The 27,548-nt window shown below is 45.3% G+C and overlaps 1 protein-coding gene across 1 annotated transcript in view; it reads left to right on the top strand.

The window, feature by feature from the left end:
- si:dkey-40c11.2 (drebrin-like protein A) overlaps nucleotides 1-27,548 on the top strand; it is a 50,155-nt gene that overhangs the window by 8,790 nt on the left and 13,817 nt on the right. Inside the window, exons 2-4 of the mRNA XM_039000948.1 lie at nucleotides 23,076-23,131; nucleotides 23,301-23,413; nucleotides 24,143-24,217. Of these exons, the coding sequence (XP_038856876.1) occupies nucleotides 23,076-23,131; nucleotides 23,301-23,413; nucleotides 24,143-24,217 (244 nt within the window). The remainder of the gene's footprint in view (nucleotides 1-23,075; nucleotides 23,132-23,300; nucleotides 23,414-24,142; nucleotides 24,218-27,548) is intronic.

The raw sequence follows: 27,548 nt of genomic DNA, 5'->3' as shown, positions 1-27,548 counted from the left end.
AGCCTGCCTGAATTCAAAATAGGTTAAATTGGGGTGGGGGGGTCAATACTTTGAAGAAGCACCTTTAGCAGTGATTACAGCTGTGAGTCTTTTGGGGTAAGTCTCTAAGAGCTTTCCATACTTGGATTGTTGAAAATTTGCCCATTATTCTTTTTAGAATTCTTCAAGCTCTGTCAAATTGGTTGTTGATCATTGCTAGACAACCACTTTCAGGCCTTGCCATAGATTTTCAAGTAGAAAACTCTAACTCGACCACTCAGGAACATTCACTGACTTCTTGGTAAGCAACTCCAGTGTAGATGTGGCCTTGTGTTTTAGGTTATTGTCTTGATGAAAGGTGAATTCATCTCCCAGTGTCTGGTGGAAAGCAGACAACCAGGTTTTCCTCAAGGATTTTACCTGTGCTTTGCTCCATTCAGTTTCTTTTTCGTCATAAAAAAACTCTCCAGTCCTTAACAATTACAAGAATCCTCATAACATGATGCAGCTACAACTATGCTTGAAAATATGGAGAGTGGCACTCATTAATGTGTTGTAATGGATTTGCCCCAAACAAAACACTTTGTATTTAGGACAGAAAATTAATTGCTTTGCCACATTTTTTGCATTATTACTTTAGTGCCTTGTTGCTAACAGGATGCATGTTTTGGAATATTTGTATTCTGTACAGGCTTCCTTTTCACTCTTTCAATTAGGTTAGTATTGTGGAGTAACTACAATGTCAGTTTTCTCCTATCACAGCCATTAAACTCTGTAACTGTTTTAAAGTCACTATTGGCCTGGTGAAATCACTGAGCGGTTTCTTTCCTCTCCCACAACTGAGTTAGGAAGGACGCCTGTATCTTTGTAGTGACTGGGTGTATTAATGCACCATCCAAAGTGTAATTAATAACTTTACCATGCTCAAAGGGATATTCAATGTCTGATTTTTTTTTTTTACCCATCTACCAATAGGTGCCCTTCTTTGTGTGGTATTGGAAAACCTCCCTGGTCTTTGTGGTTGAATCTATGTTTGAAATTCACTGCTCGACAGAGGGATCTTACAGATAATTGTATGTTTGGGGTACAGAGATGAGGTAGTTATTCAAAAATCATGTTAAACACTATTATTGCACACAGTGACTTGTTAAGCACATATTTACTCCTTATTACAGCTTGCCATAACAAAGGGGTTAAACTTATTGACTCAAGACTTTTCAGCTTTTAATTTTTATGAATTTGTAAAACTATCTAAAAACATAATTCCACTTTGACATTATGCGGTATTTATGTGTAGGCCAGTTACAAACAAAATCTAAATTTGTATTAATTTTAAATTCAGGCTGTAGCAAAATGTGGAAAAAGTCAAGGGCTCTGAATACTTGTGTACACACACACACACACACACGGCCTCCATCCACTTCTCTTGTGGGAATGGAAACACTGTATAATGCCATAAAGCAGACTGCATTTCCACTGTGCTGCTGGGCAATACCACGGTAACAGAATTATGCTTTGACTCACATTTTTCACTTTAAAATGTATGCCAAACAAAAACCGTTGACTTCAAAGTTGAATAAACCATACAACTCTATACACAATGACTACTTTTAACAATTTACACAAACACATTTATTGGAAGAATTATGCAGATGCACAGTTGGTTACAGAATTCTTGTAAAATCTCCCTCAGGGTTTTATGCGACCATGTTTTCACAAAACTCTGGTAACTCTCTGCTCTTATTTAAGATTGAACGATGTCTGCAGAAAGAATGGGGTGTCAGCTATAACATGACACCTTGAGTTGGAAGAAATATCTATGAGTTATTGGACTACAGTAGGTGAAGTGGATTTACATTCAGTAACAAAATTGTGGTAACAGAATTACGTCACAGGTCCCTGATCTGTACTATACAGGAATGCATAATTATGAATATAATTTTCTTCATGGTGAATACTGGAGGTACACAAAGGTAGAAATATGCAATATCCTTCTTTTGCATATTTGGGTTTTATTCTACACTCTGGTTATTATTCTAAAGAACTCTGCCCCCAGTAAAGTAGATCTGCTCCGTAAAGTACAGGGCTCCCGAGTGGTGCAGCAGTCTAAGGCACTGAATCTCAGTGCTAGAGGTGTCACTACAGACCCTGGTTCAATTCCAGGCTGTATCACAACCGGCTGTGATTGGGAGTCCCATAGGGCGGCACACAATTGGCCCAGCGTCGTCCGGGTTAGGATTTGGCTGGGGTAGGCCGTCATTGTAAATAATAATTTGTTCTTAACCGACTTGCCTAGTTTAAATAAAGGTTCAAATAAAATTAAAATTAATTCCATGGAGGGTCTAGTGTCTGCAGGTTTTTGTTTTTTCCTTTCAATTAAGACCTAGACAACCAGGTGGGAGGAGTTCCTTACTAATTAGTGACCTTAATTCATCAATCAAGTACAAGGGTGGAGCGAAAACCCACAGACACAGCCCTCCGTTGAATGAGTTTGCCACGTGGGTTGGAACAACAGGGAAGCAGTATTTCTGACTCAAGAGTTTTAGTGAAAATCCACTATCACACGCATTCAACACCACTCTGAGTCTGACGTGTGACTGACAAGAATTGTGTCTGATAATGATTGTAGTTCCGAAAAGAAGATAAATAAACTTAGGCTGTAGTACTGATAAGCATGACATGCAAGTACAAGCTAGCATAGACAGCACTGTAGAGTAAGGCCTGTAGCATAACATGGACTAAACAGGTTCAATAAGCTAGTGGTCTTGTACATAAGCAATGCAGGAATGTAGAAATGTCTACAGAATATAACCAGCATAGCATAACGATTATACACAGATGACAGAAAATAGCTTAGCACCATGAAAGAGAAATGCTAACAAATGGCTAATCGCTAATAGGCATGCTAAATACCAATGCATTCTGAATGACAAACGCTAATGATAGCGGGAGCATGAGCTAGCTAACAAGCTCAACATAAATGGTAATTACAAACAACAATAGGGCTCTGAAAACAACAAGACATCTTAAGGAACTTACTTTTAGATGCACAATAAAACATCAGAACAGCAAATGTATTGTGACCACAGGAGCAAAAGTATTTATTAGGAGGGAAAACATGAAATGCTGTCAGGATGGTAAAAGCACATTTTCTGACAAAGTATCTTTCTGACATCTGCCCTGCTCGTGCTGGGGTCCTACACTGAACTTCCCAGGAATACTGATTGCTGATAGGCTAACATAATACTGACTGGAATGACCTTGACCAATAAGAACGAAAGGAAAGTCAGGGTCTTATAAATAGGAGGCTGAGGTGAAGTCTTTTTCTCTTTGCTTTCATTGGACACCCAATTTGCTCCTATGAACTTTGCGTATTGGTGCTCATGTCTCCTTTTAGATGGAAATGCCCTGCTGCTGCTGCATGGGCTGAGGCTCAGTGTGGAAATGATGCTCGTACAGTCAAGCCTCAGCCAGACCTCTGGAAAAGGATAATCTCTTGGAGATATTTCTGCTGCTCTGACTCAAAGCAACAGGATTCCAGTCCAGATATGACCTGAAAAGTTGATCACCGCTGCTGAATCAAATCCTTCTTTTGTTAGCCAGTTGCTGTATGAGGCAGCACACACCTCCCTTTAGTGTTTTGTGTCAGTGAGCTAACCCACATTGGCTCATGTGTCAAACAATGTTATGTAGAGTGAAGACTTTGACAGGAGTGACGTGAGGGGTTCTAGCTGAGATGAGGTGTGCTGAAACTTGGAAGGTCTCCTTCTTGTATTCCGGAGTGTTTACTTGACTGGAGTGTTCTTTGTGCTTGTGCCAAACCAGAGCTAGCACCATTTGACAGCATTTAATCTCTCCACAATGTTTGATGGATAATACCTATGATGTTCAATAATTATAGTGTTATGAAATCATCAGGCACACCCCTCTACTTCACCCTCTCCCTCCCTCTCTATCTCCCTCTTCACTTCTCTCGGCTCAGAGCAGTCTGACAGTGTTGAGTAGCGTCAGAGCTGAGTATGATAACGTGCTAAGTGATTTAGCGCTGTAGTGGTAACAAAACAGACAGTGATACAATAACAATTTGAGGGCTGGCTAGCTAGCTGTGTGTTTCTGTGGGAGCCTTGGCTTTACACTGGGACACTAAGTTTGTCTTTTCTGTCTTTTTTGTTCTTAGGGGGGCTTGAGCGCCATTGTCATGGCAGCCCTGCTGGAAGGGCCAAAGTTGTTGAGTGAGTGAGTAGAAGGGAATAGATGAGAGAGTGATTGATTTAGTGTATAAAATGGAAGGAGGCCTGTGTGTGCGTGCAGGACATCCTGGACAAAATGTCAGAGCGGTCCCAGAGAAGTGCTACTTTAGAGGGGCCTGTCTGGCCATAAGTCACTCCCCTGCCCCCCTATGCTGTCCCATCAGCTGTAGAGAGGGTGACCAGTACCCCCCTCTGAACACACCTTACCCTCTCCCTGCAACCCCCATAGCCTCTTCCCTATCTGTAAACAGCAGCATGCAACCCCTGTATGCACTTTGACCCCTCTCAACCTATGGCTGTAGTGCTTGTTTGAATTCCCAGAGCTCCTTAGCAGTAAGTATCCCCCAGAGTGTTGTCTAGCCCCCCCCCCCCCCCCCCCCCCTGAACACACCCCTATATGGGCCCCAAATAGTACACTCCTATCATCATCAGCACCTGGAGTATAGGGCTGTTCCTCTGAGAAGTTTGGCTGCAGCGCTGTACAGTACAGACAGGCAACTTGCTCTATTGATGTACATTGTGAACAGAACTCAGCAATCTTACTCTAGGCCCAGTGTGGGTTGTAGACTGTCAATTCACAACATCAGTAGGCTTTTCACCCACGTTTTGGGGGTGATCTGTGATTAGCTCAGGTAAATTAGTGGAGATAGCGAGAGAAAGAATTGTATATGGTCTGTCTGTCTATTGGGCAAAAATACAGAATAGCTATATGTCAAATGTTAGATCACTATTCATTATAGTGAATTCCATCTAGTGTCCCTGTAGTGTTGATTCCATATAAACATGGCAGCATCCCAAATGGTACCCTGTAGTGCACTACTTTACATACTAATCCTATGGGCCCTGGTCAAAGGTAGTGCACTACATAGGAAATACGATGTAATTTGGGATGCTGCCCATGCTATGTGGGAGCTGGTCTGGTCCTCCTGTCATCACCTCCTGTTAACTGATACATACACCAGGGGAGGTGTAGACTGCTTCCCTTTAACATGGACAACCCTGGATGGTGGCTAGGAAACACATTTCTATTGGTCTGCATTTTTCTATTCCCATGCAGACTGGAATATCCTGCTGCATGCCCTCAATGATTTCTTAATAATATTATACGCGCGCACACACACAGTGTACGCGTGGCCGTTAGGATTAGACTACAGCAGCGTGAGGACTGTGGTAACCAAGTAATGAGTGTTCAGTGCGATACGGCTCCGTTTCCACCATTAGAAGCTAAAGTTATTTTGGGATTACTAACCACTACCTGTAGCAGGAGATTTACTGTTGTCCTTTCAACAATACACTCCACTCAGAGCACCCAGTCCATGACATTACAATGTTTAACTAGAGCTCAACTCTTCATGATAGTCTTGGTTTCAATTGAGACTAGAGATTCTATTTTGTGCCAGATTTAGATAATCTGACAGGTAAAGAAAACGGGGTGTTTATTATGAGGGACCCCTCTTCTCTCCTCTCCTCTCCTTTCTTCTCTTCTCTTCTCCTTTCCTCCTTCTCCTTTCCTCCTTCTCCTTTCCTCCTTCTCCTTTCCTCCTTCTCCTCTCTTTTCCTCTTTTCCTCTCCTCTCTTTTCCTCTCCTCTCTTTTCCTCTCATTCTCCTCTCCACTCCTCTCTTTTCCTTCTTCTCTTCTCCTTTCCTTTACTCCATCTCCTTCCCTCCTTCTCATTCTCCTCTCCTTTCCTCCTTCTCATTCTCCTCTCCTTTCCTCCTTCTTCTCTCCTCTCCTCCTTCTCTCCATCTCCTTCTCTCCATCTCCTTTACTCCTTCTCCTTTCCTCCTCTCCTATCCTTTAATTTCGTCCTTCTCCTTTCCTCCTCTCCTATCCTTTCATTTCGTCCTTCTCCTTTCCTCCTCTCCTATCCTTTCATTTCGTCCTTCTCCAGTCTCCTCTTTCTCATCTTGTTCAGTAAAGTTTTTTCCGTCTCGCGGATCCTTGGCAGAGATATTTATTTATTTGGATCATCATGTTTTCAGGCTCTCTGGCTCTAGGTTCTGCTGAGAGCAGACGTTTCCATTCCTCCCCTCGACATTCCATCTGCTCTCCCTAAGCCATTCTTTCTTTGAAACTTTTCTCTATCCCCTTTTCGTATCTCTTTCTTCTTGGCCATGGGCATTTTCATCCAAAAGAACCAATGAGCACCAACATGTGAAGTTCGTAAGAGCATATGAAATTGGGTATCAAATGAAAGCTAAGAGTATACATTTATTTATACATACGTACACACACACACTACATGATCATAGGGAATGTGGACACCTGCTGGTCGAATATCTCATTCCAAAGTCATGGGCATTAATGTGGTCTCCCTTTGCTGCTATAACAGCCTCCACTCTTCTGGGAAGACTTTCCACTTGATGTTGGAACATTGCTGCGGGGACTTGCAGGTGTTCGTTGAGGTCAGGGCTCTGTGCAGGCCAGTCAAGTTCTTCCACACCGATCTCAACAAATCATTTTTGTATGGACCTCGCTTTGTGCATGGGGGCATTGTCATGCTGAAACAGCAAAGAGCCTTCCCCCAAACTGTTGCCACAAAGTTGGAAGCTCAGAATCGTCTAGAATGTCATTGTATGCTGTAGCATTAAGCTTTCCCTTCACTGGAACTACGGGGCCTAGGCCAAACCCCAAAAACATCCCCAGACCATTATTCCTCCTCTTTACAGTTGGCACTATGCATTGGGGCAGGTAGCATTCTGGCATCCGCCAAACTCAGATTCGTCCGTCGGACTGCCAGATGGGGAAGCGTGATTCATCCCTCCAGAGAACGCGTTTCCACTGCTCCAGAGTCCAATGGTGCCGAGCTTTACACCACTCCAGCCGACGCTTGGCGTTGCGCATGGTTATCTTAGGCTTGTGTGTGCGGCTGCTCGTCCATGGAAACCCTTTTCATGAAGCTCCCGACTAACAGTTCTTGTGCTGATGTTGCTTCCAGAGGCAGTTTGGGACTCGTTAGTGAGTGTTGCAACCGAGGACAGACGATTTTTACGTGCTTCAGCACTCGGCAGTCCCGTTCTGTGAGCTTGTGTGGCCTACCACGTCGCGGCTGAGCCATTGTTGCTTCTAGACGTTTCCACTTCACAATAACAGCACTTACAGTTGACCGGGGCAGCTCTAGCAGGGCAGAAATTTGACAAACTGACTTGTTGGAAAGGTGGCATCCTATGACGGTCACTGAGCTCTTCCGTAAGACCGTTCTACTGCCAGTGTTTCTCTATGGCGATTGCATGGCTGTGTGACCGATTTTATATACCTGTCAGAAACGGCTGTGGATGAAATAGCCAAATCCACTAATTTGAAGGAGTGTCCACATACACAAAAGTATGTAATGGGACATTGATAAAAAAATAAGACAGCTGAGCGCATTCTGGAGCGCTGAGGGCATAACTTTGCAACACATCCCTCCCCTTCTTCTTGATGAAACAGTTTAAACTATACTCAAGACACAGTATCTCCACACATATTTTAGATGCTTTTCACTGACCGCCACAACTCAATCAGCTAGACCTATTACCACGAGCACTACACAAATTGCGGGCTTCCCAAATAGGCAGGGGGCCTACACACTTGTGGTTAGAAACAATCTACAGCTATTTAAAATAAAAGAAAATAAAGAATCCTCTTTAGCTAGGTCATGCTCCCTGGTGAATTATTTTGAATGATTTTATTTAGACAGGTGTACTTATATAATTTTGGCGAAACATCAATTTACTTTAGGAGAATCCAGCATCCTAACTGTGTACCCGCCTACTTTCCTTTCCAATTCGCAAAAGGCTGAAACCAGAGATCTATATATATAATGATGGGATGCTCATGTCTCCATCCTAACAATGGGAGTCGTTGTCCCAATGGCGGGAATGCAGGCGGCAAGCTTAGGTCTGCATATTATGCCCATTAAAAACGCATTGTCTTATTTTGGACAGATTTTGTAGAGAGTAAGCCCTGTCGCATTGCCTCTTCCTCTCTGCTAAAACAATGTCACCAGAGAAAGCATCTTAGCGAGAGAAACAGTGCCCCACTATATGTAGCCCATGTATCTGATGCTGTCTGGCCAGAAATAGTATGACATGCCATACAGCATCAGATACATGGTCTTCACATAGTGATACAGAGGGATGCTGTTTCGCTCTGGGCATCTCGGTCAAATAAATGATCAATATTTTATTTGGACAGGCAAGGAGGTACGGTAGGGCGGGCCAGGCCCCCGATAGGTCCTCCCATAATGCCGGACCTGAGTCCTTGTGCATAGTTGTATCGTTTGTTTAAACTTTGAAATCATTGGGTTTTGTTTGAAATACATTTGAAAGTGATAAAACTGAGTCAAAGCTCGTCACGTTACCGTGGAATTGCCCACTTGTCTTTTTGAAGCACTCTGCCTCTTGCCCTTTTTGTCTGTTGATTGTCTTTTCTCCTCCATTGCCTCTTTGTCCTGCTTCTCCATCCCCCTTTTATTTCTACAATTCCTTTCCCTTCTCCACAAATACTGTAGCTCTGTTGGCCTGTAATGGCTACTCAGGGGAGTCCTCCCTGAGGGGGAGTCCTCCCCAGCAGCCACTGCTCTCTCACTTATGGCGCGGCACAGGCTCGTCTGTTCTTTCTGTATGAACTCACAACCAGTGGGAAAGATGCAGGAAACGCACCATTTCAACTTTAGAGGAGGTCTATTTCCATACAAAGTAAAATGGGAACTTGTCTTGTCATATTATCCCAATAATACCAGTGATAAATACGACACTAGGTATTGCGCAGAGTGGACACAGGCTTCAATGTGTGTATTAGTGTTGAGTGGATGTGGCTTGTGTGCAGTAGTCCAGTCTGTCTCCCAGAGTGTTTGGCCACAAACTGTGATGATTAAGACTTGGCACAGTGTTGTTACGGGGTCAAGGGTACTGTGGCAGGCAGTAACATGCCCGCAGTGCAGGGTAGATCTGTGGCAGGCAGTAACATGCCCACAGTGCAGGGTAGATCTGTGCCAGGCAGTAACATGCCCACAGTGCAGGGTAGATCTGTGCCAGGCAGTAACATGCCCGCAGTGCAGGGTAGATCTGTGCCAGGCAGTAACACTGTAGTGTCGTCGGCAATGGCCACGTGTCGTCTGCAAACTTGATGATTGAGTTGGAGGCATGCATGGCCATGCAGTCATGGGTGAACAGGGAGTCTCAGCCCTCTCCTGTACTCTCTGTTCACCCACGACTGCGTGGCCATGCACGCCTCTTACTCAATCATCAGGTTTGCAGACGACACTACAGTGGTAGGCTTGATTACCAACAACGATGAGACGGCCTACAGGGAGGAGGTGAGGGCCCTCGGAGTGTGGTGTCAGGAAAATAACCTCACACAACGTCAACAAAACAAAGGAGATGATCGTGGACTTCAGGAAACAGCAGAGGGGGCACCCCCCATCCACATCGACGGGACAGTAGTGGAGAAGAAGGAACGTTTTAAGTTCCTCGGCATACAGATCACGGACAAACTGAAATGGTCCACCCACACAGGCAGCGTGGTGAAGAAGGAGCAACAGCGCCTCTTCAACCTCAGGAGGCTGAAGAAATTTGGCTTTTCACCGAAAGACACTCAGATGCACACAGATGCACAATCGAGAGTATCCTGTCAGGCTGCATCATCGCCTGGTACCCTCTCCAGTGGTTAGTGAGGTCTGCACAACGCATCACCGGGGGCAAACTACCTGCCCTCCAGGACACCTACACCACCCGATGTCACAGGAAGGCCAAAAAGATCATCAAGGACAACAACCACCCGAGCCACGGCCTGTTCACCCCGCTATCATCCAGAAGGCGAGGTCAGTACAGGTGCATCAAAGCAGGGACCGAGAGACTGAAAAACAGCTTCTATCTCAAGGCCATCAGACTGTTAAACAGCCACCACTAACATTTAGTGGCCGCTGCCAACATACTGACTCAACTCCAGCCACTTTAATAATGGGAATTGATGGAAATGTATGTAAAAATGTATCACTAGCCACTTTAAACAATGCCACTTTATATAATGTTTGCATACCCTACATTACTCATCTCATATGTATATACTGTACTCTATACCATCTACTGCATCTTGCCTATGCCGCACGGCCATCGCTCATTCTTATATTTATATGTACATATTCTTATTCATTCCTTTACACGTGTGTGTGTGTGTGTGTATAAGGTAGTTGTTGTGAAATTGTTAGATGACTTGTTAGATATTACTGCACGGTTGGAACTAGAAGCACAAGCATTTCGCTACACTCGCATTAACGTCTGCTAACCATGTGTATGTGACAAATAAAATTGGATTTGATAACATGCCCGCAGTGCAGGGTAGGTCTGTGCCAGGCAGTAACATGCCCGCAGGGCAGGTCTGTGCCAGACAGTAACATGCCCGCAGGTCTGTGCCAGGCAGTAACATGCCCGCAGTGCAGGGCAGGTCTGTGCCAGGCAGTAACATGTCCGCAGGGTAGGTCTGTGCCAGGCAGTAACATGCCCGCAGTGCAGGGCAGGTCTGTGCCAGGCAGTAACATGCCTGCAGGGCAGGGCAGGTCTGTGCCAGGCAGTAACATGCCCGCAGTGCAGGGCAGGTCTGTGCCAGGCAGTAACATGCCTGCAGTGCAGGGTAGGTCTGTGCCAGGCAGTAACATGCCCGCAGTGCAGGGCAGGTCTGTGGCAGGCAGTAACATGCCCGCAGTGCAGGGTAGATCTGTGGCAGGCAGTAACATGCCCACAGTGCAGGGTAGATCTGTGCCAGGCAGTAACATGCCCACAGTGCAGGGTAGATCTGTGCCAGGCAGTAACATGCCCACAGTGCAGGGTAGATCTGTGCCAGGCAGTAACATGCCCGCAGTGCAGGGTAGATCTGTGCCAGGCAGTAACACTGTAGTGTCGTCGGCAATGGCCACGTGTCGTCTGCAAACTTGATGATTGAGTTGGAGGCATGCATGGCCATGCAGTCATGGGTGAACAGGGAGTCTCAGCCCTCTCCTGTACTCTCTGTTCACCCACGACTGCGTGGCCATGCACGCCTCTTACTCAATCATCAGGTTTGCAGACGACACTACAGTGGTAGGCTTGATTACCAACAACGATGAGACGGCCTACAGGGAGGAGGTGAGGGCCCTCGGAGTGTGGTGTCAGGAAAATAACCTCACACAACGTCAACAAAACAAAGGAGATGATCGTGGACTTCAGGAAACAGCAGAGGGGGCACCCCCCATCCACATCGACGGGACAGTAGTGGAGAAGAAGGAACGTTTTAAGTTCCTCGGCATACAGATCACGGACAAACTGAAATGGTCCACCCACACAGGCAGCGTGGTGAAGAAGGAGCAACAGCGCCTCTTCAACCTCAGGAGGCTGAAGAAATTTGGCTTTTCACCGAAAGACACTCAGATGCACACAGATGCACAATCGAGAGTATCCTGTCAGGCTGCATCATCGCCTGGTACCCTCTCCAGTGGTTAGTGAGGTCTGCACAACGCATCACCGGGGGCAAACTACCTGCCCTCCAGGACACCTACACCACCCGATGTCACAGGAAGGCCAAAAAGATCATCAAGGACAACAACCACCCGAGCCACGGCCTGTTCACCCCGCTATCATCCAGAAGGCGAGGTCAGTACAGGTGCATCAAAGCAGGGACCGAGAGACTGAAAAACAGCTTCTATCTCAAGGCCATCAGACTGTTAAACAGCCACCACTAACATTTAGTGGCCGCTGCCAACATACTGACTCAACTCCAGCCACTTTAATAATGGGAATTGATGGAAATGTATGTAAAAATGTATCACTAGCCACTTTAAACAATGCCACTTTATATAATGTTTGCATACCCTACATTACTCATCTCATATGTATATACTGTACTCTATACCATCTACTGCATCTTGCCTATGCCGCACGGCCATCGCTCATTCTTATATTTATATGTACATATTCTTATTCATTCCTTTACACGTGTGTGTGTGTGTGTGTATAAGGTAGTTGTTGTGAAATTGTTAGATGACTTGTTAGATATTACTGCACGGTTGGAACTAGAAGCACAAGCATTTCGCTACACTCGCATTAACGTCTGCTAACCATGTGTATGTGACAAATAAAATTGGATTTGATAACATGCCCGCAGTGCAGGGTAGGTCTGTGCCAGGCAGTAACATGCCCGCAGGGCAGGTCTGTGCCAGACAGTAACATGCCCGCAGGTCTGTGCCAGGCAGTAACATGCCCGCAGTGCAGGGCAGGTCTGTGCCAGGCAGTAACATGCCCGCAGGGCAGGTCTGTGCCAGGCAGTAACATGCCCGCAGGGCAGGTCTGTGCCAGACAGTAACATGCCCGCAGGTCTGTGCCAGGCAGTAACATGCCCGCAGTGCAGGGCAGGTCTGTGCCAGACAGTAACATGCCCGCAGGGCAGGTCTGTGCCAGGCAGTAACATGCCCGCAGGGCAGGTCTGTGCCAGGCAGTAACATGCCCGCAGTGCAGGGCAGGTCTGTGCCAGGCAGTAACATGTCCGCAGTGCAGGGCAGGTCTGTGCCAGGCAGTAACATGTCTGCAGGGCAGGTCTGTGCCAGGCAGTAACATGCCCGCAGTGCAGGGCAGGTCTGTGCCAGGCAGTAACATGCCCGCAGTGCAGGGCAGGTCTGTGCCAGGCAGTAACATGCCTGCAGGGCAGGGCAGGTCTGTGCCAGGCAGTAACATGCCCGCAGTGCAGGGCAGGTCTGTGCCAGGCAGTAACATGCCTGCAGGGCAGGGCAGGTCTGTGCCAGGCAGTAACATGCCCGCAGTGCAGGGCAGGTCTGTGCCAGGCAGTAACATGCCTGCAGGGCAGGGCAGGTCTGTGCCAGGCAGTAACATGCCTGCAGGGCAGGGCAGGTCTGTGCCAGGCAGTAACATGCCCGCAGTGCAGGGCAGGTCTGTGCCAGGCAGTAACATGCCTGCAGTGCAGGGTAGGTCTGTGCCAGGCAGTAACATGCCCGCAGTGCAGGGTAGGTCTGTGCCAGGCAGTAACATGCCTGCAGTGCAGGGTAGGTCTGTGCCAGGCAGTAACATGCCCACAGTGCAGGGTAGGTCTGTGCCAGGCAGTAACATGCCCACAGTGCAGGGTAGGTCTGTGCCAGGCAGTAACATGCCCACAGGGAAGGTCTGTGCCAACTGTCGGAGTGGCTCCATAGTGAAACCTATATGACCAAGCAGCACAATTTCCTCCAGGACAAGAAAAATAAAACACTTTTCAATGCATATTATACACTTACAGGTTGGGTGAACTTAGGTCTGGTGAATCAACATTCCTCTTTGGATTCACGCAGTCAATTAAAACACAGTAAATTATTGTATGAAGCAATGTACAGGTAAGTGCCAAAATAAAGGAAACACTTCAGTAAACTAAGGATACAAAGTATACTGAAAGCAGGTGCTTCCACACAGGTGTGGCTCATTAATTAATTAACATCACACTTAGAGTCGTGTTAAATTATTTTGTCTACCATGGCTAGAAGAGATCTCAGTGACTTTTAAAGAGAGGTCTCAAAGGGGCATAGGGAGTGTAAAGTGTGTCTCAGTCACCAGATCTCAACACAATTGAACACTTATGGGAGATTCTGGAGCGGCGCCTGAGACAGCGTTTTCAACCTCCATCAACAAAACACCAAATTATGGAATTTCTTGTGGAAGAATGGTGTCTCATCCCTCCAATAGAGTTCTAGACACTTGTAGAATATATGCCAGGCTAACCATGTGTATGTGATAAATCAAAGTTGATTTGATTGAAGCTGTTCTGGCTCGTGGTGGCCCAACGCCCTATTAAGACACTTTGTGTTGGTGTTTCCTTTATTCCGCCAGTTACATGTATATTACTAACAGGGAGATATTCTCAGACATCACTGGACATGGCACCTTCCTTTTATTATTATGTTCCCGATAACTACAGTGACCTCCCTGGTCTACCACCTCCACTCTGTAGTGGTTAGATAGCATGCTACATGCTAACCAGCAGCTGAGACGACAGTAAAGGGGATATTGCATTGTGTTGGCCTGGGAGTGTTTGGCTTGCTCCGCTCCTGATTACATTGTATGAGCTCCTCTAGCCCCTGTCTGTCCCCCTGTATGTACCTCTTCATTCATCCCCCCCCACTGACTATCTGTCATTATGTGGATGGCTGCTGGCTCTGTGAGGGGATGTCTGACTGTCTGTAGTGTACCTGGCTAACTGTACTCCACTATGGGCTCTCTACCTCTTCCATCTGTCTCTCCAACTCTCTAAGATCAGGTCAAGTCCCCCATTGGGTTTTAATGAGCGCAGAGAGGTTTTCATATGAACACCAGTCTAAATTCCCTGTCCTGACGTTCACCTATCAGCGCTTTCCGAAGCGAAATACCTTTTTGTTTTGATGGTCTTTGGTCAGTGTGGGAACCCTATTGGACAAGGGCTTGGTTGTTATGTTGACAGGAAACACCTTGGGAAAAATCGCATATCCGCACGGACACATACCTTTCTACACCTCCCAGAATGGAATGCTTAAGTCTTCAAAACGTATTTTGTCTGCGCCACACACAGGAATGGGTTTGTCTAGAACTTTCCACCACATCAGGTACAGTAAGTCAGGATGTTTATTCTGATGCCCCATCACCTCAGACTGAGGAGAAACAGTAGCAGCCCGTAGCTACCACCAGCACTGTATAATGTACAGCCACAGATGGAGGAAGGCATCGAGCGACAGGGTCACTGTGCTGGAGCAGCACATACACTTTTCCCCCTTCACGTACTGTATTTCACAGGCAGCAGCACCAAGGCTGGTCTGGCTGTTTTGTCCATGTTTGGATAGAGGACATGAACGCTGCGCTGAGCGACATCTGTGTTCTTCATTCCACTCCAACACTGTGTCAGACACACAGACTGACTGACTTGCTAATGGCTATAAATAGCAGTCTGAGCCCAGGTCACAACTCCGAAAGAGACAAGAGACGGGAGGGAGATTAGGAATGGGGAAGGAAAGAGAAAAATAACATTGGGGAGGGGTTATAGGAGGAATGATGAAAAACTGGAAAAAAGAAGAAGAGATGAGTTAGAAGTGGAGAAGAGAAAAACATATTAGGAGGGCCCAACACAACCTCTGATTCTCTCTCCATAGTTATCACCATAGAGATATAGTTTGAAACAGGAGGGAGAGCTGTTGACTGATTTTCTGTCATACCCAGAGCACAGATATGCCATCAAAACAAGATAGTTCCCCTAGACATCCCATGGAGAGTTCTAGTGTAAGCTGTATATCTTAGCATGAAACCTCCGGATACATCCCATCTGGCCCCCACTATCTGTGTATCTACAGGAAGTTGTATTGTGTTAGGAGAGTGGGCTCTCCACAAATCTCTCAACACTCCACTGAATTCAATGCAGGGGTTGTTGACACTCCACACCTTATAAATCTTACTATTGTTTGTAGGAGAGGTATAGAGCTGGAAAGAGGAAGAGATGAAACATATTGCCATTGTGTGTAGGGGGGGTAGAGAGGCGTGACAAGGGGTAATGAAAAGAATGTTGTACAATATCAATATTTTTGAGGACATTGAGTTGCTGTTCTCATCATTCAAGTTAAAGGTATAAACGTGAACTTTGGAAACCTTACAAAACCGTACAGAAACCTTATGGAATGGCCTGACTAGCTGAAGACCATAATACAGGGCATATTGTGATCCAAGTCTGGCTCTTAGAGTTCTGAACAGTGTGGTGTGTTCGAGTATTTCCGCACACACACACACACACACACACACACATTAAAATGGGTGAGAAGGACTAGGGAATGGTAAATGCCTGAATAATTAAGATCAGAGCCCTTTCCTCTGTACTGCACCATCTGCAAATGCCATGTTCATCTTTGAAATGGTCGAGCGTGTTGGAGGTACGACAGTCTCTACTGCCGTTGTTACTGGCTCTCTCTCTACCGCTGTGTGTCCGTTCACGTGTGTGCAAGACTATGTGCATGCTCAGTTATCTCCTTGTTTGTTTATGACTGTGATGAGGTTAGCTTTGTTGGCTCCAATAATGATGTACAGATTTCATTCTCATTGTTAATTGCTTCCACAAAAATACTTGTACATTTTCCCAGCTATGACAATGTTGTTTTCTCTCCTCTCTTCCTTTCCTCCCCTTTGTCCTTCTCTTTTGTTCTCCCCATCCTCACTTTCTCTCCCCCTCCCACTCCTTCTTCCTCCTCCTCCCCCCCACATCCCCATTTTCTTTGACCCCTCTATTCTCTCTTCTTCCCTCTCTCTGTCTGAGCTCATACATGGCTGGGATAGAGGTTGGCTGCTTCAGTACTGGGTTTGGTCTGTTATTCTCATCAGCTTGTGCATGCAGGAAACCCACATGTGTGAAGAGTGGGAGGGAGGGAGGAGGGAGCTGGCTTGCTCTGGATCCTATTAGCTATCCCAGCAGCAGTGGCGGTCAGTGCCGTTTATGATGAGGGAGGCCGGTTCTTTTTCATGAGCATGGCCTTATTTCTATTACAGCATATTGGATGACTGTCATTCATATTTGTCCCCATATTTGGCTAAAATGGGGACAACGATGTGTGTAGTGGTTATGACATGGTTTGGCTTGGAAAGTTTTTTTTTGCCTGGTCACATACAGCTGATCTGTTGTTCATTGAAGTCCACAAATGAAGGGAAAAGGTGAGAGGAGGAGAGTGCATAGAGGCTAGAACGAATACAACGTGGCTGCTATGAAAGTGAACTGTGTTTTTGCGCGATCAGGCGTGTATTCATTCCACCGATTCTGTTGAAAAACGTTTCTTAAACGGAAGCAAATGAAACAGGGATAAAAAATACCTGAATTTGTCCAATAGAAACTCTTGTTTGCAACTGTTGGACTAATGATTACACCCTAGATCAGCTAGATGCAGGCAAGAGTGTGCAAGGCGGTATTGAATGTGTTACTGTCTATCATCTCAAATTTTTCTCTCGAGTATCATGTAGTAGCCTAAACCTATTGATGTTACATTGAACTGGGTGAATGGTAACATCCTAGTCAAAATAGCTAATAAAACTAATGCGTTAGTAAATCCGCTACAATCATGCAGTAACGTTACACCGGCGGTCCCCAGTGGCAATAAATTAATAAAACCAAAAGCTTACCTTGACTTGGAAGAGTTCCAGTGTTGTGTTGGATAGTCATAGCCAGCTAGTTAACATAGCAAATTTTTATGAAATTCACTGAGGAGGATGGTCCTCTCCGTTCTCATCTGAGGAGCCTCCACTGCCCAGCAGACACTATTACACTCTGAGCTACTTCTCCCCTGTCCCAGTAAAACATTTTTGTTTAGCGGTGTAGCATAGGTTAGCATGTAGTTTCTGTACTGTTCAAATCAAATTTTATTGGTCACATACACATATTTAGCAGATGTTATTGCGAGTGTAGCAAAATGCTTGTGTTCCTAGCTCCAACAGTGCAGTAGTATCTAACAGTGCAGTAGTATCTAAAAACAATTCACAATAATACACACAAATCTAAAAGTAAAGGAATGGAATTAAGAAATATATAAATATTAGATTGAGCAATGTTAGTGGCATTTACTAAAATATGATAGAATACATTATATACATATCAGATGAGTAAAGCAGTATGTAAACATTATTTAAACATTGTTAAAGTGACTAGTGTTCCATTGTTAGTGGCCAGTGATCCCAAGTCTATGTATATAGGGCAGCAGCCTCTAAGGTGCAGGGTTGCGGCTAGGGATGGCTATTTAACAGTCTGATGGCCTTGAGATAGAAGCTTATTTTCAGTTTCTCGGTCCCAGCTTTGATGCACCTGTACTGACCTCGCCTTCTGGATGATAGCGGGGTGAACAGGCCGTGGCTCGGGTGGTTGATGTCCTTGATGATCTTTTTGGCCTTCCTGTGACATCGGGTGGTGTAGGTGTCCTGGAGGGCAGGTAGTTTGCCCCCGGTGATGCGTTGTGCAGACCACACCACCCTCTGGAGAGCCCTACGGTTGCGGGTGGTGCAGTTGCCGTACCATCTATCTATGTAATGCCAGCGTCGTCCGGGTTTGGCCGGTGTAGGTCGTCATTGTAAATAAGAATTTGCTCTTAATTGGCTTGCCTAGTTAAATAAAAATAAATTGACGTAGCATCATAGCCACACCATATCAATGAAAAGTACAATTATTCCACTTATTGTTTTTTACCCCTTTTTCTCTAATTTCATGGTATCCAATTAGTAGTTACAGTCTTGTTCCATTGCTGCAACTCCTGTACGAGAGCCGTGCGTCCTCCAAAACACAACCCAGCCGAGTCGCTCTGCTTCTTGACACAATGCCCACTTAGCCCGGAAGCCACCTGCACCAATGTGTTGGAGGAAACACCATACACCTGGCGACTATGTCAGCGTGCACTGTGCCCGGGCCGCCACAGGAGACGCTAGTGCGCGATGGGACAAGAACATCCTTACCAGCCAAACCCTCCCCTAACCCGGACAACGCTTGGCCAATTGTGCGCCACCCCATGGGTCTCCCGGTCGTGGCCGGTTGCGACAGAACCTGGACTCGAACCAGGATCTCTAGTGGCACAGCTAGCACTGCGATGCAGTGCCTTAGACCACTGCACCACTCGGGGGGCCCATTCCACATTGTTTTTATCTTTAAATCTGTTTATTCAGTCGTGGCCTTTTGATCTGGGCAGCATGTCTGTGAACAGAATTTGCGTCTATGTCAGAGCCTGACTCCATCCTACAGATCTTAACAAAGCTGTGGACCCTCACAGCCAGTCAACTCCCAGTGGGTTGAGAATGTAATCATAACTCTTTCAGTGCCTTTATGACCTTTTGAACCGGCCCCTGTTAGACGGTGACCTCTGACCTTTTGGAATGCCTGTAGTACTAATCAGAGAGGAGAAACCAGGGGCATGTTTTCCACCAATGTTATTCACATGAAACTCAAGAGGGAAACAGACAAGACGGACGGAGGGACAGACGGACCAAACTTTATTGGTCACGTACACAGACACAAGGTTGAGTCAGACAGACAAAGTGGATGGGCGCTTGCTTTCATGGTGGTTGTTCTTGTTAGAGATGAGCTGAATCTAAGCCCCCCCCCACCGCAACCCACTACCCAGAGAAAGCTGTGCAAGTCTGCCTCGTGACACGCCGAGCCAGCGCACTGCTAACACTAGGGGGGAACAACAGGGACATTATTGTGTCCTCATCACACACACACGCACACTGTCTTAACTCTTGCTATTAATTTGTCCCTCAGAGGACAATAGTCACAATAACATACTAAATCAGACCCAGTCAGTCAGTCTGCTGAGGTCTGTATAGAGATGAGGTGTAGGGATCAATCAATGTACTCAGTGTCTGTGGGCTACTGTATAGCGCTGTTAGAATAAACTGTGACCACAGGGACCTCGTCAGGGACCTCTTCATTGTTCTTCTATTCGGTCTTTCTAGAGCAGTGGTATTCAAAGTCAGAGTAGCGGTGGAATTGCAGTGGGGTCACCAAATTATTATTTTTTTTAAATATATTTTAGAAGGGGGATCCAAAAATGAAGATCACAGATTATTCTATGGGACAATACATTTTTGAGAAATAGAATTTGAGAAAGACAATTTTGTCTAAATGTATTTATTGGTTCTCTTTAATAAGAGAGATAAAAATGTAATGCATTTAAGGTTATTTCTTTATGTAAAAATCTTAATTTACCTATTTTTAAGGTTGTGTCATTGGATTTCGACAGAATTTCTGGTGAAAAAAATGGGGTCCCCAGAACTTCTGCCGACAAAATGGGGTCCCTGCTGAAAAAGTTTGAATATCACTGTTCTAGAGGTCTTACTTCTCTGTCCTTTACTGTATGTGCCAGGAGATTTATATTTGCAAAACAAACTTTTTGTTGTCCTTCAAATGTGGTTCAAATTCAAATGTGTGATTTGTATCGTTTAACATCTCATTTGTGAACGTGCTGATACTGAAGGTTTGACAAGCCTCAATCAGTCTCAATGGGACAGCCTTGAAACAATTAAGTGATATTATATGTTACCTGTACTACCATGCTCTACACTACACACCCACTGACTCCATACAGGAGCCCACTCCAAACTCTGAGTCAGTGCCTGCAAATCTCTCTCTATCTCAACAGTAAACCTGTTTCTGCTCTGTTTCACCTGTTTGAAAGTGAGGTGAATAGTTCCAGCCATTTTACTTATAGGGCAAAGGGTTCCACACACACACACACATGTACACACACACACACACACACACACACACATATATATACACACACACAGAGGTAGATCTCTCACCTTTGGCCTGGTGCTCTTTCCCCCTGGGCTCTCCTCCGCTGGTCCAGATGTCAGGGACACACCCACCAGCTGGCCTAGGAGCTCCAGCATAGACAGATTTCCTCCCTCCTGTCCTGGTCCTGACCCCCACCCCCCCACATTGTCAGTGGTCCTATACAGTAGAATGTCACCTGTGACCTGAGGTGAGATTGAGTCGTAACCTGCCCTACTGCTGTCTTTCTCGTGTCAATCAGAAACCCTGGGTTTCAGGTGAGAGTGAGGGATTCGCCCTGGAAAAACAATGTCACTGTGTGTTATTGTTCAGATATTGTGTAACAACTGCCTCACTGTCTTACGCTGGGCCGCTCGCTAACAAGCATGATGGACAGGAAGAAAGGGAGAGGGAAGGAATGAGAGGAAAGTAGAGAGTCATGGTTAAACAGAACTCATCTGCTGGCACATTTTGGACATGCATTACTCTGTGGGGATGCAAGTTAGAGTTTAGCCAAACTATGCGCAACAAATGCCAAACACGTCCAAGTGTGTGTGTGTGTGTGTGTGTAGTGTTGACTTAACACGTGGTCTGCCCAGCTGTCTGTATTTTATTTAGTTATGGGCTAGAGGACATGTCATTCGTCTATTTAGACAGATTAAACACCAACTTTATATAATTTTAGGAACTTCCTACACTCTTTGGAATGAGAAGATCAAAGATCCTACTAAGAGAAACAGTCAACATTAAACCAGGCTTTTATAGCGGGACACTAATCCGGATGCTTATAAGAAATCCCGCTATACGAACCATCAAACAGGCAAAGCGTCAATACAGGACTAAGATTGAATCCTACTACACCGGCTCTGATGCTCGTCGGATGTGGCAGGGCTTGCAAACTATTACGGACTACGAAGGGAAACCCAGCCGCAAGCTGCCCATTGACTCAGGCCTACTGGACAGGCTAAATGCTTTTTATGCTCGCTTCAAGGCAAGCAACACTGAAGCATGGATGAGAGCACCACATCCGACAAGTGTCAAAGCCGGTGTAGTAGGATTCAATCTTAGTCCTGTATTGAAGCTTTGCCTGTTTGATGGTTTGTCTGAAGGCATAGCGGGATTTCTTATAAGCATATGGATTAGTGTCCCGCTTCTTGAAAGCGGCAGCTCTAGCCTTTAGCTCAGTGGTAGCTGTCCGTGGCTTCTGGTTGGGATATGTACTGTGGGGACGACGTTGTCGATGCACTTATTGATGAAGCCGGTGACTGAGGTGGTGTACTGCTCAATGCCATTGGATAAATCCTGTAACATATTCCAGTCTGTGCTAGCAAAACAGTCCTGTAGCGTAGCATCTGCGTCATCTGACCACTTCCGTATTGAGAGAGTCACTGGTACTTCCTGCTTTAGTTTTTGCTTGTAAGCAGGAGTCCGGAGGATAGAATTATGGTCAGATTTTCCAAATGGAGGGAGAGCTTTATACGCATCTCTGTGTGTGGCGTAAAGGTGGTCTGGAGTTTTTTTTCCCTCTGGTTGCACATGTGACATGCTGGTAGAAATTAGGTAAAACGGATTTAAGTTTCCCTGCATTAAAGTCCCCGGCCACTAGGAGTGCCGCTTCTTGATGAGAATTTTCTTGTTTGCTTATGGCCTTATACAGCTCGTTGAGTGCGGTCTTAGTGTCGGCTTATGGTGTTAAATAAGACGGCTACGAAAAATATAGATAAACTCTATTAGTTGATAGTGTGGTCTACAGCTTATCATGAGGTACTCTACCTCAGGCGAAAAATACCTCGAGACTAGCTTAATATTAGACACCAGCTGTTATTGAAAAATAGACACACATCCTCACCCCTCGTCTTACTGGATGTAACTGTTCTGTCCTGCCTATGCATGGAAAACCAAGCCAACTGTATATTATCAGTGTCATCATTCAGCCACGACTCGGTGAAACATAAAATATTACAGTTTTTAATGTCCCGTTGGTAGGATGGTCTCGAATGGATCTCATCCAGTTTATTCTCCAGTGATTGGACATTGGCTAATAGAACGAATGGTAGAGGCAGGTTACCCACTCTCCAACAAATTCTCAGAAGGCACCCTGATCTCCGCCCCCTGTATTTCCTTATTTTCTTCATGTGAATGACAGGGCTTTGGGCCTTGTCTGGGAGCAACATTATATCCTTTGCGTCTGACTCATTAAAGAAAAAAATCTTTGTCTAGTTCGAGGTGAGTAATCGCTGTTCAGAAGCTCTTTTCGGTCATAAGAGACAGTAGGATCAACATTATGTACAAAATAAGTTACAAACAATGCGGAAAAAACACACAAAATAGCACAATCGGTTAGGAGCCTGTTAAACGGCAGCCATCCCCTCCGGCGCCATTCATCCCATCGGCCTTTTTCGGTTATGCACCATTTAAAGGCAATGTTACCTTGGTCACCGAGATCACAATCAAAGTAAACGCTGCAGATGTCTGCTCCATTGGAAATAACTTTTATATGTCAACTGAACCCTGGCCTGAATCTCTGGGTCCATGGTTGTGATGATGCAGTGTATTTGTGCTCCTGTCACTAGGCTGTCTCTCTTTTTCCCCACAGGGCTCTGTTCACCTACGATGGGGCCACTAACAACCTCAAACTGGCCGACTCTGGAGGTAAAGCTTACTGGACGATTTGAACTTGTCACCTTTTTTTAACTTGAGTTTTCCAAAATGATAGATGATAAGTTGGTGGTGTTTATTAATCTCTCGGTCTGTCTCTCTCTCTCTCTCTAATTTTCTCTCTATCTCAATCCCGCCCCACTCTCTCTTGTCTCTCCTACAGCGGGTGGAGTGGTGGAGCTGTCAGAGAAGTTCCTCATAGCCAGACCTCAGTATGGGCTCTGCAGGGTGGGCTCAGCCGAGGTGGGAGGCCCTCGCGTCGCCATGATCTGCTGGGTGAGTGTCGTCCACTACAACATGGCCGTCTGAATGGACGTGGTACCATATATTAACTCTATTTACCTGTTGCCGTGTCTCAGGTGCTTGAAGTAGAAGTGTCCCATAACCACAGCTCTAGGATCAGATTCCCTACCCTCAATCCTATCCTTAACCATTAGAAGGATGGAAAAAATATTTGACTCTGTATCAGAGGTTAGGGGCAAGCTTTGGTTCCCATTGGCTCATGCCACTGTTGGATGTGTTTCGATTGGTCCCTTGGTCTGGGGGTCAACGTGTGCGATGTGTCAGCTAAATTGCGGACACCGGACGCCAGGCCTAGCTTTTTACTGATACCAATTATTTTGACTGATGCGCACACACGCACACAAGCAGGGCAGCAGATGCTTAGAATGTTCCCAATGTGCTTCACTGGTCCCGTATCTATGGCGACCTTGTGGAATGTTGTGGTGGGGGTCAGAGGTTGCATCTGTAGCCAGTCAGGCACCTACACAAACACACACACAAATCAGAAACTTGTGAAACATATTATTATATTAAACTTCATTATATTGTATATGATATGTAACATGCTAATAATGGTAGCCTCTCTCTATAACATTGGGGAAATGATTCCACAAGGGTGTGCATGCAGTACCTAATGACAGAAGACTGAAGCCAGACTTTCTGATAATGAGCCTCTCTCTGGCTCCCTCAGACTAATTATGTATTGTGTGTGTGGGTCTCCAGGTCGGGCCAAACGTGGATGAGAACCGCAGGACAGAATGTGCCAGCCATGTGCCCGCTATCAAGACCTTTTTCAAGGTACGGTACAACACCACTCACACCCCTGCCTTGCCCTGCCCTAAGCTGCCATTTTGTCTGTTGGTCGTACAGTCATCCAGTTAGTGACCTCATTGCAGCTGCAGCATTTGATAGTATTCAGGAGTGGCATGATTAATATGAGAGTTAAGTGTTTTCTCTATCTCCTACATCCTGTGTTGGTACCATTGTGGAATGTTACTCTGTTTCTTCTCTTCACTGTTTCTCTAACAATGAATAATGGATAAACACCCTCCTATAGTAACTGTTGTCAAGACAATACAGAGAGTTGGTGTTGCTAGTGTAGGAAGGGTGGAACTGGCCTGACCAGGAACGAGGGAATGAATAGTGATGTTGTCACACTTGGTAAGACACACACATACACACACGCATCGCACCAGCACGTGCATTATATACACACACACACACACATATATGCATCAAACCAGCACCAGCATGTGCATTATGCACATACAAACAAACACAATACTTATCTCAGTCTCTCTCACATACAAACATAAATACACACACATGCTCTCTATTTACACACAGTAGTTTACCTTTCATTGTTAAACGTCCTACCGCATGGGTTTGTATGGTCCAGTGGCGGGCCAGGCCAATGTCCAGGCTGGTGGCAGGAAGGCAAGGGGGTAGGGGTCACCACAACATTGCCACCGAGATGGGAGATGGGCCACCGACGGGCACAGCATAAACACTCACCAAGTGGTGACAGTGCCTCACAGGAAACAGAGAAAATAATGGTCCCTACAGGGAGGAAGAGGAGGATGAGGTGTGTGTGTGTGTGTGTGTGTGTGTGTGTGTGTGTGTGTGTGTGTGTGTGTGTGTGTAAACTGTCCAGATGCTGGGTGCTCTGTCTGCTTGCTGTAAAATAGTATTTATTTAACATTTCCACTGCAGAGAAGTTTATGGGTCATCCATTCAGCCTATAGCCAGACCCCGTTGTTACTAGTTTACATATAAAGGTGTCATCCATTCAGCCTATAGCCAGACCCCGTTGTTACTAGTTTACATATAAAGGTGTCATCCATTCAGCCTATAGCCAGACCCCGTTGTTACTAGTTTACATATAAAGGTGTCATCCATTCAGCCTATAGCCAGACCCCGTTGTTACTAGTTTACATATAAAGGTGTCAACCGGTCAAATCCAGATGCATCCCTGAAATGGAGCACATTTTTTTTGTTCCTTTTTTTTATTGAATGTTTTACTCTGTTAAAGTATTTGGCCTAGGAACCTCTGTGACCCCAGTCTCAGATATACCATAGTGTGTGTGTGTCTTTATTACGTAATAGGTCAAGTATGTGTTAGCGTTGAATAGAATGGGTTACCGAGATTTACCGCCCAAACCCACTCCCTTTTCCCGGGATAAATAAGTGCGAGAGAACTGTAAATTACAATACATTATTTCTATGAACAGAATGACGTTAAATGATATGTGATGTCTGGTTTCTCTACAGACCACGGCCTACTCTGCTATCTGCATGATCAATCATCAGCGCTCAGGGTGGGGACAGACAGCGTATCTCCAAATGGAGCGCAGTTCACAATCCATGTATTATCTCATCATGGGAACTTTTTTTCTTGTGACAGGTAGGCCTATATTTGCTGCAGCAAAGCCTATGTTACAGTAATATTAGGACTGAATGCGCGTCTCATTTACCCATCTCCATCTGGCTATCGGGGGTCACCATATTTTTTTATTATAATGTTGCATTTTTTAAATTGCAGCTGCAGAGTTGTAAAACAGCCAATTACTGGAATATTGTGGCTTTAGATCAGTGCACAGTTGAGCGCTCTCAACATCAATTCCATTCAAATTGCATCCAAAATAGATGGATGCAATCTTGAGCAGGCCTAATCCTGTTCAAGATTGATTTATATATATATATATATATGTGTGTGTGTGTGTGTGTGTGTGTACCAGACAAAAGTTGACACAGCTACTCATTCCAGGGTTTTTCTTTATTTTTGCTATTTTCTACATTGTAGAATAATAGTGAAGACATCAAAACTATGAAATAACATGGGATCATGTAGTAACCAAAAAAGTGTTTAACAAATCCAAATATATTATATATTTGAGATTCTTCAAAGTAGCCACCCTTTGTGCAAAGCTATCATCAAGGCAATCTTGGCATTCTCTCAACCAGCTTCACCTGGAATGCTTTTCCAACAGTCTTGAAGGAGTTCCCACATATGCTGAGCATTTGTTGGCTGCTTTTCCTTCCCTCTGTGGTCCAACTCATCCGAAACCATCTCAATTGGGTCGAGGTCAGGTGATTATGGAGGCCAGGTCATTTGATGCAGCACTTCATCACTCTCCTTGGTCAAATAGCCCTTACACAGCCTGGAGGTGTGTTTTGTGTCTGTCCTGTTGAAAAACAAATGATAGTCCCACTAAACTCAAACCAGATGGGATGGCGTATCGCTGCAGAATGCTGTGGTAGCCATGCTGGTTAAGTGTGCTTTGAATTCTAAATAAATCACTGACAGTGTCACCAGCAAAGCACCCCCACACCATCACACCACCTCCTCCATCCTTCACGGTGGGAACCACAAATGCGGAGATCATCCGTTCATCTTCTCTGAATCTCACAAAGGCACTGCGGTTGGAACCAAAAATCTAAAATGTGGACTCATCAGACTAAAGAACAGATTTCCACCGGTCTAATGTCCATTGCTCCTGTTTCTTGGCCCTTTAGTAGTGGTTTCTTTGCAGCAATTCGACCACGAAGGCCTGATTCACGCAGTCTCCTCTGAACAGTTGATGTTGAGATGTGTCTGTTACTTGAACTCTGTGAAGCATTTATTTGGGCTGCAATCTGAGGTGCAGTTAACTCTAATGAATTTATCCTCTGCAGCAGAGGTAACTCTGGGTCTTTTTTCCTGTGGCAGTCCTCATGAAAGCCAGTTTCATAATAGCACTTCATGGTTTTTGCAACTGGACTTGAAGAAACTTTCAAAGTTTTTGAAATGTTCCGCATTGACTGACCTTCATGTCTTAAATTAATGATGGACTGTCATTTCCGTTTGCTTATTTGAGCTGTTCTTGGCATAATATGGACTTGGTCTTTTAGCAAATAAGGCTATCTTCTGTATGTCACCCCTACCTTGTCACAACACTGATTGGCTCAAACGAATTGAGAAGGAAAGAAATTCCACAAATTAACTTTTTACAAGGCACAGCTGTTAATTGAAATGCATTGCATGTGACTACCTCATGAAGCTGGTTGAGAGAATGCCAAGAATGTGCAAAGCAAAGGGTGGCTACTTTGAAGAATTTCAAACATAAAATATATTTTGATTTGTTTAACA

This window comes from Salvelinus namaycush, chromosome 1 (assembly GCF_016432855.1).
Source record: "Salvelinus namaycush isolate Seneca chromosome 1, SaNama_1.0, whole genome shotgun sequence".
Classification (NCBI taxonomy): domain Eukaryota; kingdom Metazoa; phylum Chordata; class Actinopteri; order Salmoniformes; family Salmonidae; genus Salvelinus; species Salvelinus namaycush.
The sequence above is the reverse complement of the archived record's forward strand: the minus strand, read 5'-3'. Positions and strand labels throughout refer to the sequence as shown.